A 13,808-nucleotide genomic window follows, 5' to 3' on the forward strand; every position below is an offset into this window, starting at 1 on the left:
GTAGCTTGTCAGGTTCTCCAAAAGGGAGAACTAGGCTATTAGATGCCACAGTTCACTAAACTCAAGAAATTTATGTGCCAGGAAAGGCCTAGGTGATTGGGAGTGTCATGAAGCACAGAGGGCAGGATAAAAAAAAAAAGCAGAAGATGGTTCCCACACTTAAAGTTATCCAACTATCCAAAAATGGATCTGAGGGGCTGGAGCGATAGCACAGCGGGTAGGGTGTTTACCTTGCACGCGGCCGACCCGGGTTCGAATCCCAGCATCCCATATGGTCCCCTGAGCAACGCCAGGGGTAATTCCTGAGTGCATGAGCCAGGAATGACCCCTGTGCATCGCCGGGTGTAACCCAAAAAGCAAAAAAAAAAAAAAAAAAAAAAATGGATCTGAGGTCCATTTATTTATTTAGTAAAACACTGGGGAAAAGAAAGGTTTAGATAGTAAGTATATTTTTAATACCTTTAGGCATAAAAATCATGAGGCATTCAAATAAGAAATATCAAGTAAGTTAACTAGTAGCTGGAGGTAAGCTACTTCTGAAGTTGGTGCATTTCATTCCTTCACCTATGTCGTACCATGTAATTAGAGTTCTAAATGTCATATTCCCACTGGTAATGTCTATCAATGACCAGTCTACAGGCAGCAGCAACGGCGGAAGTAAAAGAGGAATTAGTTTAACAGAATTACTCAAGTCAACAAGAGCTTTCTTTTTTTTTTCTATTTTTTTTTTTCTTTTTGGGTCACACTGGGTGATGCACAGGGGTTACTCCTGGCTCTGCACTCAAGAATTACTCCTGGAGGTGCTTGGGGAACCAAATGGGATACTGGGAATTGAACCCGGGTCGGCTGCAAGCAAGGCAAACGCCCTACCTGCTGTGCTATCGCTCCAGCCCCAAGAGCTTTCTTTTCTTCATTTTCTGCAATGCTAGGCATCATGCATGCATGAGCCACATCACTGGCCCAATGCAAATTTTAATACAATGTGGAATTATGAATGGCCAACTTTGTCTTTTTTAAGCATCTCCAGTTTATCTATTTCTTTGGTTTTTTGACACCTGACACTGATTACTTCTGGCTCTGCACTAAGGGACCACTCCTGATGATGCTCAAAAAAACCACACAAGATGGGTTGACAGAGACCAAAATCAAGTCAGCCATATGCAAGGTAAACACCCAATCTGCTGTACTATTGCTCCAACCCTATCTCCAGTTTGTTTTTAATCAAATTATAAACAAAGTTATGGAATTTTAATATCTTAGGTGCTATTATTTTAGATGAGCACATCATATTCTTATTGGCTTAAACAGTTTTCAAAATAAAGGCACTTCAAAAATAGTATAAACTCAGAAATTAGGAGTTATAGATCTGGCAACATAAAATGTCCTGACCCCACACCAGGCTGTCTTCACCTGGGCAATTCAGAGGGGGACGAGTTGAGTTTCCCCTCCCCACCCCAGCAGAACCCATGCAGCTGAAAATCTCCAGAACCAAACTGCAGTCATGCTCACAGCCACTCTCTACAGGCTCAGACAAGCCTCACCCATGAGGAAATCTGTAGAAAAACCCAGGTACGCAGGACCTGTGGCTGAAATCTGCAAGCTCACTTGGAGCAAGAGTCGGCCTTGTCCCCGAAACTCCCAAGTTTTCCAGTAGCTTGGCAGTCACACCCACAAGCTGCCCCTGGTGCCATATAATCTCATCAACAGCCAAGATTCAGAGACTGAAATAAAGCTCCCATAAGAGAGTGAGTGAGTGAATTTGCTCTATACTCATATTCTAAACTTCAGAATTCCTGGAGCGCACAGCCACCTCTCATACTCTACAACACTGATGTACCAAGAGTAGCACACATTTGTTTGGGTTTAACATACACATTTGTGATTTCTTACACAGGGGCTTAATGGCTCTAGGATGAAATACAACAATCTTCACACTGTCCTCTTATGGTGGTGGGAAGGTGCAATGGTGGTGAACTGGTGTTTGAATATTAAATGCAATGAATTATTGTGCATAACTTTATAAAAATTAATTTTTTAAAAAAAAACAGTTGTAGACCCAAGTATATCAACAATGTCAAACTAGAAAATTTCAACCTAAAGACTTGTGGCTTATTTTAACCAAAAAGGCAGTAAATGCTGTCTAATGTTCAGAAAAATTGAGCCCCAAGGAGCTATTATCAATAGTACAGCAGGTACGGCACAAGCAGCTATGTGGGTTCAGTCCTCTGCACTCCATATGGTTCCCAGGTCCTGCAAGGAATGGTCCCTGAGCACAGAGCCAGGAGTAGGCACTGAGCACTGCTGAGTGTGGATCAAAAACAAAACAAAACAAAAGCCCAGAACTGGTGTTGTGGTTAAAGTCAAGGAGTACATGCCTCAAGGCAAAAATAATTTTTAGAAAGGAAAGAAATTTTTGCAAATTTTTTTTTAAATCCAGCAGCACAAAAAAGGGGGGGTGTGGGGGAAATCTACTAGCAGCACAACATTTGGGGGGTGGGGGCTCACACCTAGTGGTGCTCAGGGTTTGGCTTACACCTGTGTTCAGGGATCACTCCTGGTGGTGCTCAGGGGACAATGTGGGGTGCTGGGGTGCTGGCCACCCCAAGTTGGCCACTACAAGGCAAGCCCCTTACCCACCAGACTATCTCTCTGGCCCAGAGTCAGGAACCTTGTCAGATTATTCCCTATCTCTGACTCAAGATCTTTATCACATTATTCTTGCTCCCCAAGAATAGAATCAATCATTTCTTCAGTTGTATTTTCAATAAACCGAACTATAAATCCATAAAAATCCTTGTTAAACTGGCTGAAGTAATCCCTAGCATCAGTCTCTTAACATCAATCCAATCATATTTTTTATTGCAGTAATGAGAACTTCACTAAACATAAGCAAGTGGCATGTTTCCCATTTGAATGGTTATATGAAGCAAACTACACCCTCAAAACTCCTCTTATAATGGTACAATGCATGCGGTTGACCTGATTGCTGACCTGGTTGGATCCCCATCATCCCATCTGGTCACCTGAGTGCTGAGCTAAGAGTAACTTCCAGCACTGCTGGGAGTGGCCCAAAAAGCAAACAAACACCAACAACAAAACTCCTCTTCTTTCAAGCTATAAATGTATCCTTTCAATTTTCCACTGACTTGGTATGTTATTGCTGAGGTTTCATATGGAATTACACAGACTTATTCTTGAAAGTTATGAGAAGAGTTCTAAGCAACTCTTAAGAGTTGCAGCTTCATCAGTGCTGCTGTCTACATGTCCCTTGAGTGACACTAATCCTACTTAGTCCGAAAGATTAACTTCCTCAAACTCTAGAAAAACCAACGGTATTCTGAAAGGGTTAAGAAAAGAATTCTCGAAGTAAAAACAAAAGCAAGGGGCTTCAGGGAAACATTCAACAGTCAATGATATTCTCTATTCTCACTGCATTAAACAGTGCTCAACAGTAACAGGTTAATTGAAGAATATATAAACCAAAACCCTAAAGACCTATAATTTGATTTTACTATTGTAATAGTAATAATAAAATGTACTAAACTGATTTTCAAACATTTGAAATTAAATCCAGCACTTCTAATCCAGCGTTTCTTCTTTCAGATTAATTAAACAATCCTGCCTTCAAAGAATTATTTGGACACGTCCATTGAATTCAAAGTTTGCTGATTTCTACACCAATTTAAACAATTACACACAGAGGCCCTACAACAGTTCTATTTAGGCATGAAACAAAAAGATCGTATATGAAAAATACAAATTATGTCATGAACTATATTATATGTGTAATAAGCATACTAGCATATAATTTTCCTTTTCTTTTGAATCTTTTCCCCCTCTGAGCGATGTGAAATATAACTTTACACAGTTTGAGACTACACTGCCACTCTAAATTAAAAAAAATAGCAGCATGAACGAGCCAAATAACCCAGAACACAGTATCGCTTAAAACAGGGTTTTTGAAACTGTTGATTTTAAGACTAGAAAGACAACAAAGAACGGAAAGTCTACTACTTCTAAAGCATGATTCTGTTCGATTTTTAAAAAGTCAAATTGCAACAAAGCTGTTTCCACACGAGGCTGTTCTTCGCACAAGATCCTTATTAAAGGCAGGGAAAGGAGGCGGTGCGGAGGTAGGAACGCGGGGCTGCCGAGTTTGCGTGGCGTCCACCGCGGCCAGGCCGGGGGCCGGGACTGCCATCAGGTGGTTTCCCTTTGTTGCCTCGCCGATGACACAGCTTTCCTCCCGACAGCGCCGGGGCAGCCCCGCGCGGCCGCCCGGCCCGGCCCGGCCCGGCCCCCCGCCCCGCCGCCGGCCCTCGCTCTCCGCGGCCGGCCGAGCAGCCCGGGCCGGGCCTGAGGCCTGGGGCGCCCCGCGGGGCCGCGCCCGAGCCCGCGATCCCGGGTGGGGGTGGGGGTGCGGCCCGCCACGTCCCCCTCCATCGGCGTCGGAGGGTAGCGGCGGGCCTCGGCTCGCTGTGGGGCTGCGGGGCTAAGGCGCGGAGGGGCTTGGGGCTGCGGGCTGAGGGGGTGTGGGGGGGCGAGGGCGAGGGGCTGTGGGGGGGAGGCCCGGACGCGAGCGCCGGGAGAGGCGGCCGCCCCGGCCTGGCTGCGAGCGGCCCCCAAACAAACGGACGCCGAGCAGCAGCCCCGGGGCAGGGGGGAAGGCGGCGGGGCGGGGGGCGCCCGGGACCGTAGCGAGGCCTGACAGACGGAGGGGGTGGGGGCGGGGGTGTCCCGGGCCGCGTCTCGGGCCGCCGCCCCCTTCACCTGCCACGAACACCACGAAGACGGCGCCGCTGCTCTTGGCCGACGCGATGGCGGCGGGAATGGCGCCCTGGAACCACAGCATCGTTCCCGTGGGGCCCGGGCGCTCGCTCCCTCGCTCGCAGTGTCGCCGTCGCGGTGCCGGAGCTGGCCTGGCCCCCGCCTCTCGCCCTGCTTCTGCCCGCGGCCCCCGCAGCCACCGCGGCTCTAGGTCCCCGCCTCCGGTTCCGCACAAACGCGCAAGCCCGTCAGCAGCCCCTCGGGGACGCGCGCAGGCGCGCGGCCGTAGGGGGGGGGGCGCGCCCCGCGTCACGTGACGCTACACGTCGCCCGGAGGGGCGGCCCCTCCCACTCCCGCCCGATCTCGGTCGCTGTGCCCTAGATGCGGGGGCGAGGGGGAGCGTGCGCGTCACCCCCGCTCCGCCGCGGGAACGCGCGTTTCCGAGTCCCGGAAGTGGACGGAGCCGTGGAGGGGGAAAGATGACTAACCGCTCTGGCGTGCCGCCTTCGCGGGGCATGTCGGGAGTTGTAGTCCGAGACTTGTCTTCTAGACACCGTGGAAAATCTAACTATGGGTGCCAGGGCATGGCTACAGGGGACAGTGGAGAAAGCCACAGATTTTCCAGAGGGCGGGGGAGGAAGTGGCGCAGGAAATCATCTCCCGAAACCCTGCAGATAGTGGATGATGTAGTTCGGTATTGTGATCAGTGGCTACTGGATAAGTTTGGCTGTCTCTCAATATGGGACTCACTCAATGAACTTTATAGGGATTTACTTGAAGGCCTTGGTTTCTGTTGAACTTATGGCTCCAACCTTGAAGTAAAGACAGAAGTAAAACCACAATACTGGGATCAGGGATGTAACTCGGTGATAAGCACATGCAACACCTGGATTCCACCACGTCAAAATCATAGAGCAAGCAATAGTCACAATAGTCCCCTTCTGGATGGGCTGGAGTCCCGCCTTGGTCAGTTTCCTAGTCTTTGACTAAAGATCAAAACCCCTAGCCTCTAGCAAAAGTTATATCATGGCTTTAGAATAGATTTAAATTTATTTTATTTTAAATTTATTTTTTATTTTTTCAAAGCTGTTCATGATTGGATTTCAGTCACAGTATTCGAACACCCATCCCTCCACCAGTGTACATTTCGTGGATCAGTGACCCCAGGTTCCCTCCCATCACCCCCCCACCCCCGCCCGTCTCTATGGCAGGCGCTTTTCTCCTTTCTCTCTCTTAGAATCTATTCTAAAATCATTTCAGAATAGATTTACTTACTACTTACTTTTCCTGGTAATGCAAAAGAGATTTTGTTTTCAATTGTATAGGGAAATATTCTGTAATCAAAATATGGTACTTATTGGTTGCCATTAAAATGAAAATAACCCAGAGTTATTACTTTCATGAAATGACATGAACTCTGATTTATTTATTATTTTATAAACTATATGTTCCATGGGCTGGAGCGATAGCACAGCGGTTGGGCGTTTGCCTTTCACGCGGCCTACTCTTGTTCAATTCTTCCGCCCCTCTCGGAGAGCCCGGCAAGCTACTGAAAGTATCGAGCCCGCGCAGCAGATCCTGGCAAGCTACCCGTGGCATATTGGATATGCCAAAAACAGTAACAATAAGTCTCTCAATGAGAGACGTTACTGGTGCCCACTCGAACAAATCGATGAGCAACGGGATGACAGTGATACAGTGATATGTTCCACGTTGATCAAACTTGTCCATCAACCCTTAAGGAAAGCTCTGTGACTGACAGTGCCTGTCTTGAAACCTTAGGAGCATACCGTCATGTGTTTCATTCATGTATTCAACCACCCAGTGTCCTATATGTGCTTAGTCTGATCCTGGAACTTCTGTTATTGGAGTCTAGCAGCCCTTTCTATATGTGGCCCTGGCACTTTTTTTTTTTTTAGGTAATGTAGGAGTACTGCTATTTATTCAGCCATTGATTAAGCTGGTTGAATTGGGCATGAACTCCACATTACTTTTTTTATTATTCTGTTAACTTTATTATTTTGTTATTATTTGCCCCCCCCCTTTTTTTGATTCACCGTGAGATACAGCTACAAAGCGTTCATGTTTGAGCTTCAATCATATAATCACCAAACACCCATCCCTTCACCAGTGCAAACTTTACACCAGCAAAATGTCCAGTATTCCCCCACCTCCGTTCCAACCCTTCCCCTGCTTGTGTGGCAATTTCCCCCATACTCTCTACTTTGGTTTCATTCGATATTTCAACACCAGTCTCACCACCACTCAAATCTGCCGAAAAGGCAATGCTAGACCATTTGTTTTGCATTGCTTTTCATGGATAGAATATAATGTCCAGGAAATTCTGTGTCATTCTCTTCCAAGAGCTCTAGTTTATAGTCTCTGGGCCTTGGCCACTGATGAGATTACAGGGCACCAGGGGCAGTTTGTGGGTGTGACTGCCAAGATACTGGAAAATGGGACCTGGGGGGAAGAGGCTGAGTCCTGATCCAAGCAGGCTTGGAGATCTCAGTCACGAGTTCCCATATATCTGGGTTTTCCTGCCAGTCCGCTCTCTGGTAAGGTTCATCCCATTTTGGGTGAGGCTTGTCCAAGCATGTGGAGAGTAGCCTTGAGCACGAGAGTGTTTGGGTTCTGGAGGTTTTTGGCTGCCAGAGTTCTTCTTGGGGCAAGAAGGAAAACTCAACCCCCCCTCCGAAGTGCCCCAGTGAATACAGGCTGGTGCAGGGTCAGGGCATTCTGTGGTGCTCTCTTCTGGGAGCTTTAGTTTATAGTCTCTGGGCCTTGGTCATTGATGAGAGAACAATGCGCCAGGGGCAGTTTGTGGGTGTGACTGCCAAGATACCGGAAAACTGGGGACCTGGGTGAGGAGGCCGAGTCCCAATCCAAGTGAGCCTGAGGCTCTCAGTCATGGGTTCCCACCTACCTCTGCACTACAGGCCGTAAATGCATCTTCTGATCTCTGTTGAGGTTTATGGGTCCTGAAATAAGGTCAATAAATGAGCTTATATAGCTGAGCTGGAGGTGGTAGTTTGTGGGTGTGTCTCCCACATACTTAATTTTTGGCCATTTAATTCTTGATAAACTTGGTCCCAAGTTGTTGGGGTTTGGCCAAAGACACATTAGCAATTTTGGGGTATCTGGAAGTCTGAAGGCATCATCAAGCTGCTGATGCACTCGCCCCACAGATACAGGTTTACCTGCTGGTGGCACCATATCCCCCCATTTCTTTTTTTTCAAAGAAAGAATTTTGGGTTCCAAGGAGATAGCTCAACAGATTGGAGTTCATGTTTGCACACAGGAACCCTGGATTTAATCTCGCACAACTCCAGGAGTGACTCTGAGAACTGAATGTGATCAACCTTCTCCCCATTTTTAAAATATTTGCCAACAAGGGGCTGGAGCAACAGCACAGTGGGGAGGGCATGCCTTGCATGCAGCTGACCTGGGTTCAATTCCCAGCATCCCATATGGTCCTCTGAGCACCACCAGGGGTAATTCCTGAGTGTAGAGAAAGGAGTAACCCCTGTGCATCACTGGGTGTGACCCCAAAAGAAAAAAAAAGTATTTGCCACCAAGACAACTATTTGATCATCTTTACATGATTAAGGAAGTGTTACATCTGAAAGATATTTATTTTCTATAAATCTGAAACCTAAAAATAGCTAACAGTTTGCACCTTCATTTGATTTACATTTTTCTGCTCAGGCTCTTGGATAGTTTTATTATAGGTTGAAACATAATGCTGAGTATAGAGACTTGTGGCTTCCTGTTCCTCAGGAAGAATTAGAATTGATCCTCAACATCAGCTTTATTAGTTTTTTTTCTTTTTTTTCATCTTTTTAACATCAGCTTTAAATGGATTTCTTAACATTGGATCTGATTTTTAAAATTTTATTTTTGCTTATTTTGGGTCACACCTGACAATTCTCAGGCATTACTCCTGGATCTGCTCTCAGGAATTACTCCTGGCAGTGCTCAGGAGACCATTTGGGATGCTGGGAATCAACCCCAGTTCGGTCTCGTGCAAGACAAACACCCTACCTACTGTAATATTGCTCCAGCCACAAGATTGGATCAGTTTAGACTAGGGATGTATCTCAGGGATAAAACACATGTCTTCCACATGTATTTTATAGGAGATGTTGGGAAATAGAAGATTCTGGGTTTGTTTGCTTTTTTTTTTTTAGGTTTGTTATTTTATAGGAGATGCTGGGAAACAGGAGATGCTGGGTTTGTTCCCCAGCACCTGAAAAAAAAAACTCAGAACTAGAGAGATAGTAAAGGAGGTAAGGTGCTTGCCTTGCTTTGGTTCAAATCTCTGGTTCCATGGATGGTCCTTTGAGCATCTCCACAGGTCACTCCTGAGCACAGAGTCAACAATAGCCCCTGAGCTGCTGGGTGTGGCTCAAAGCCCACATTCCCACCCCCCCAAAAAAATCAATCTATAAATTTAGTGGAGGTATGCCTTTTATTTTTCTAGATTTAGAATTAACTATAAGATAACATCAGACCTTTTCCGTTTTTTAGCATGTACTGAAGCACCAAGGTAAAAAAACAGACTTTAATCCTTTTGGAACTTCTGACTTTAACCAAAAAAAAAAAAAGCATTTCAATCTGCCTTTCCCTATTTGCAGGAAGGTCATTCCCATCTTTTCACAAGTCGAAAGAGAGCACAGCCAATGTTCTATCCATGCCCACTTGAAAGGACAGCGTTTACATTGTTGTAAGGACACAACAAAAGTAAAAAAGTTAAGGATAGTTCAGATTACAGGAAGAAATACCTACATTGTACAGATGAGTATAGCAGGAGAGGTCAAATGGCATGACTGCATATGTAGATATTCACCCCAGCAAGGCAGTTATCAGTAGTCTAAAACCAAACAAAGACTGTAAAAATTAATTTTTTTTAATTTAATAGTTTATTTTTAGTGAGTCAACGTGAGGGTACAGTTACAGATTTATACATTTTTGTGCTCATGTTTCTCCCTTACAAAGTTTGATAACCCATCCCTTCACCAGTGCCCATTCTCTACCAAAAGTAAACCCAACATCGCTCTCCCCCCTCCCCAGTCCTGTCTCCCCCCACCCCACACTGCCACTATGGCAGGGTATTCCCTTTTGTTCTCTCTTTCTGATTAGGTGTTGTGGTTTGCAATAAAGGTGTTGAGTGGCCATTGTGTTCAGTCTCTAGTCTATATTGGGCCCGCATCATCTTTCCCCCACATGACCTCCAATCACATTTTACTTGGTGTTCCCTTCTCTGAGTTGCCCAGAATGAGAGACCAGCCTCCAAGCCATGGAGACAACCTCCTGGTACTTATTTCTACTATTCTTGGGTGTTAGTCTTATAGTCTGTTGTTCTATAGTCCACAGATGAGTGCAATCTTCCTATGTCTGTCTCTCTCTTTCTGACTCATTTCACTTAGCATAATACTTTCCATGCTGATCCACTTATATGCAAACGTCATGACCTCATTCTTTCTAACAGCTGCATAGTATTCCATTGTATAGATGTGCCAGAGTTTCTTCAACCAGTCATCTGTTCTAGGGCACTCGGGTTTTTTCCAGATTCTGGCTATTACAAACAGTGCTGCGATGAACATATAAGTGCAGATGTCATTTCGACTATACTTTTTGGCTTTTCTGGGATATATTCCCAGCAGTGGTATTGCTGGGTCAAATGGGAGCTCAACCTCTAGTTGTAAAAATTAAATTTTTTAAAAAAAATCCTTGATGGAGCCTAAGTGATAGTACAGCAGATAGGGCAATTTGCCTTTCATGTGGCTGACCTGGATTCCAATCCCGGCACCTCCTATGAACCACCGAACCATGCCAGGAGTGATCCTGAATGCAGAGCCAAAAGTAAGCTCTGAGCATAGCTGGGTGTGGGCCCCCAAAACAAAAACAAGAAAACAGTGAGTGACCAAATGGATTAGCAAAAGCTTCCTGAGAAAATGACATGTCAGCAGAATAACTTGGTGAAGGAGAAACTATTTCAGGATGAAGAAGCAACAATATTTAGGCTTTTCAGCCCTTACATACTGTTAAGGATTGGGGAAAGTCCAGTGTGACTAGGTCATAGGAAGGGGAGCTTGGGGCTAGTATAGAATTTGAAGTGTATGCCTAGCATTTACCCAATTCTGGTTTTGGTCTGCCACACCACGTAGATCCTCCAAGTACTGCTGGGTGCAGCCCTGAAGGCCCCTGGGCATCACTGGGAGGGAGAACAGGGGTAGGAGAACAGGTTGGACCCAGCACTAAAGGGTCCAACCAACACTGTATCCTTGGGCCCTTACCTTCAGCCTCTGGCCTTGGTGGCTGAGAATTGCTGGTGAAGGTGCAAGACCTCCTCAACATCACTTGTTAGATGCTGTTCCATCAAAAAACAAGAGTGTAGTGCAAGCGAGACAGAAAGGATAGACAAGGATCAGGTCACAAGGGCCTTGGAAATCATGTTAAGAATTTTACTGTTGGGGCTGGAGCGATAGCACAGCGGGTAGGGCGTTTGCCTTGCACGCGGCCGACCCGGGTTCGATCCCCGGCATCCCATATGGTCCCCCAAGCACCGCCAGGAGTAATTCCTGAGTGCAGAGCCAGGAGTAACCCCTGAGCATCGCTGGGTGTGACCCAAAAAGCAAAAAAAAAAAAAAAAAAGAATTTTACTGTTGTTTTTGTTGTTGCTTTTGGGTCAAACCCAGCAGTGTTCAGGGACTTTATGGGGTGCCAGGGATTGAACCGCAGGTTGGCCACGTACAAAACTACACTATCTCTCTGCTCCCAACACTTTTTTAAGAAGGGTAGAAAGTGAATAATTTTAAATAGCAGAGTTCCATAGAGATTTGCATTTTTTAAATGTCTCTATATTATAATTTAAGTGGAATGACTGGTTAAGAGGCACTTGTCGTTGTATAGGGAACTGGAGAAGTGGGTACTTTGGCTATTTTTAGAAGCAGACCACAACATTGTGTTGATTGACTAGATGCAAAATTTAAGGGAGGAGCAGACGAGAAGAGATTTTAAGTCTCCATCTTGAGTAATTGTATAAAAGGTGGTAACAGAGATAGAGAACATTGTAGGAAGAACAAGCAGTAGGTTAGTGGAGAATAGGATTTGAAGATGAGTTCAGTATTGGACCTGTTTGCAGTGCTAGAGAGAGAGAAAGTACAGAAGGCAGGTGGGTGCTCAGGAAACAACCTCAATAGCAATAGAAATTTGAGATTACTCAACAAATTGGGGATGATTGAGGTTCTAGAGAATGCTACAGATTACCTATGGAATGTGTAAACAGTGAGATAAAATCTATGACTGAGGTCCTAAGACTATCAAAATTTACAGGGGTGGTATATAAAAAGTCTGAGCGGGACTGGAGTGATAGCACAGCGGGTAGGGCGTTTGCCTTGCAAGCGGCTGACCTGGGTTCGATTCCCAGCATCCCATATGGTCCCCTGAGCACCGCCAGGAGTGACTCCTGAGTGCAGAGCCAGGAGTAACCCTTGTGCATTGCCAGGTGTGACCCAAAAAAAGCAAAAAAAAAAAAAGTCTGAGCAGAGAAGATGACGTGGGGAAGGTGCAAAGTGGAGGCAATGTGTGTGGTGGGTGCCCTCCAAAGGAGCCAAGGACACAGGAGAGAATTTTGAGAAGAGAGTGAAAAACAACTACATTGAAAGTTGTTCCTGAGTCAATTTTAATGAGTACTAATAGTCTACCATTTTTTCAAGACAGAAATTAGTAAGAGTGGTTTGGTGTGAAGTCAAACTGCATTGGGATGAAGAGTGCGTGAGGAGGGATACAGAGTAAATGTAAAGGAAAGGATGAAAGAAGAAGAAAGAACATTAATGAAAAAGGAGTTAGCTTGGAAAAAAAGTAAACTTTTTAAAGATAGGAGAGATTTGTACATAATATTCATAAGAAAGAGCTTGTCCTGGAGAGACTATTACAGGCAAGGAAGACCCTACAAGGTGAAGGAGTCTGAGATATAGGGCCAATTCTTGATGATGGACCATCACCCACACATATTCTATCATGACCCCTTTTATTACTAGCTAGCAGTTTCCCGGTTGATAAGGTAAACTGCTAGATACCTCCCCCTGAAATCAGCAGAACCCTGTAAAAAGAGGAGCAGTGGGAACTCTAGACATTTTCCTAAAGAAGAGATACATGAAGAAAGTTTAGCCCCTCGTAGCTGGGTGTGCTTGTGTAGATATAATGCCTGTTCCAGTGGCCATGAGCAGTGACATCAATGGCACTCTGGGAATGGTAAGGTTGCTTGTGCCTCTGATGACATCACAGAGCTCCTGAACCAATCCTGGGATCACTCGGAATCAGCCTTCATTCTTCCTGTCTTCTGAGATGAGCTGGTTAGGCTACTGTAAGTTGGATATTGCTTCTTGTTATTATTGCTGTTTTTTTTCTTTTTGATTTTTTTATAAGAACCACACCTGGTGGTGCATAGGGGTTCCCAAGGCCACATCAGATGCTACTTTTCTGGCAGTGCTCAGGAGCAATGTGGTGCTGGGGGGGTCAAACTTTGGGTCTCCCATGTGTTAAACCTGTGCCCTATCACTTGAGCTGTTTTCCCAGCACCTCCCCCCACCAGCCCCATGACACTGTAAATGAGCGATGGGATATGATTCCAAGCACAGGCAGACCTTTCACATTTTATTCGTTTATTTCTTTACACCTTTCCTTCTGAAATCAAAAAGAGAAGAGAATTTTGGACATAACAGTTATGTTCCAGGACAATGAAGTTGGAGCTTTTTGTTTGAAGGCTTCACTTTTCCCTCTGAAGGAGAGATCCTCATACTCGGGAATGGGGGCAGGGGCTGGGGTGATCCTGATGAGAATTACCCAATTACCTAGCACACATGTGCCAGGCAGTACTGAGGTCCCTTGGGATTGGTTGTCCAGACTTTGCATGATGGTGTGGTTTTGTCCTGTGGCCATTCAGTCCTGGGGACACAGCAGTAGAGCACGCCTTGGATGTCCAAGGTCCTTGCTTTGATCCAGGCAATGCTTGCCACAAACCCTTAACACAGAT

The 13,808-nt window shown here is 45.6% G+C and overlaps 1 protein-coding gene across 1 annotated transcript in view; it reads right to left on the reverse strand.

Annotated features, from left to right (window-relative positions):
* The window catches only part of UBXN4 (UBX domain protein 4), a 51,414-nt gene extending 46,363 nt beyond the window's left edge, over positions 1-5,051 (reverse strand). Inside the window, exon 1 of the mRNA XM_055120991.1 lies at positions 4,771-5,051. Coding sequence (XP_054976966.1) covers positions 4,771-4,852 — 82 coding nt within the window. The 5' untranslated portion in view covers positions 4,853-5,051. The remainder of the gene's footprint in view (positions 1-4,770) is intronic.
* Positions 5,052-13,808: the final 8,757 nt, after the last annotated feature.

The sequence above is a fragment of the Sorex araneus genome, chromosome X (genome assembly GCF_027595985.1).
Source record: "Sorex araneus isolate mSorAra2 chromosome X, mSorAra2.pri, whole genome shotgun sequence".
Lineage (NCBI taxonomy): Eukaryota > Metazoa > Chordata > Mammalia > Eulipotyphla > Soricidae > Sorex > Sorex araneus.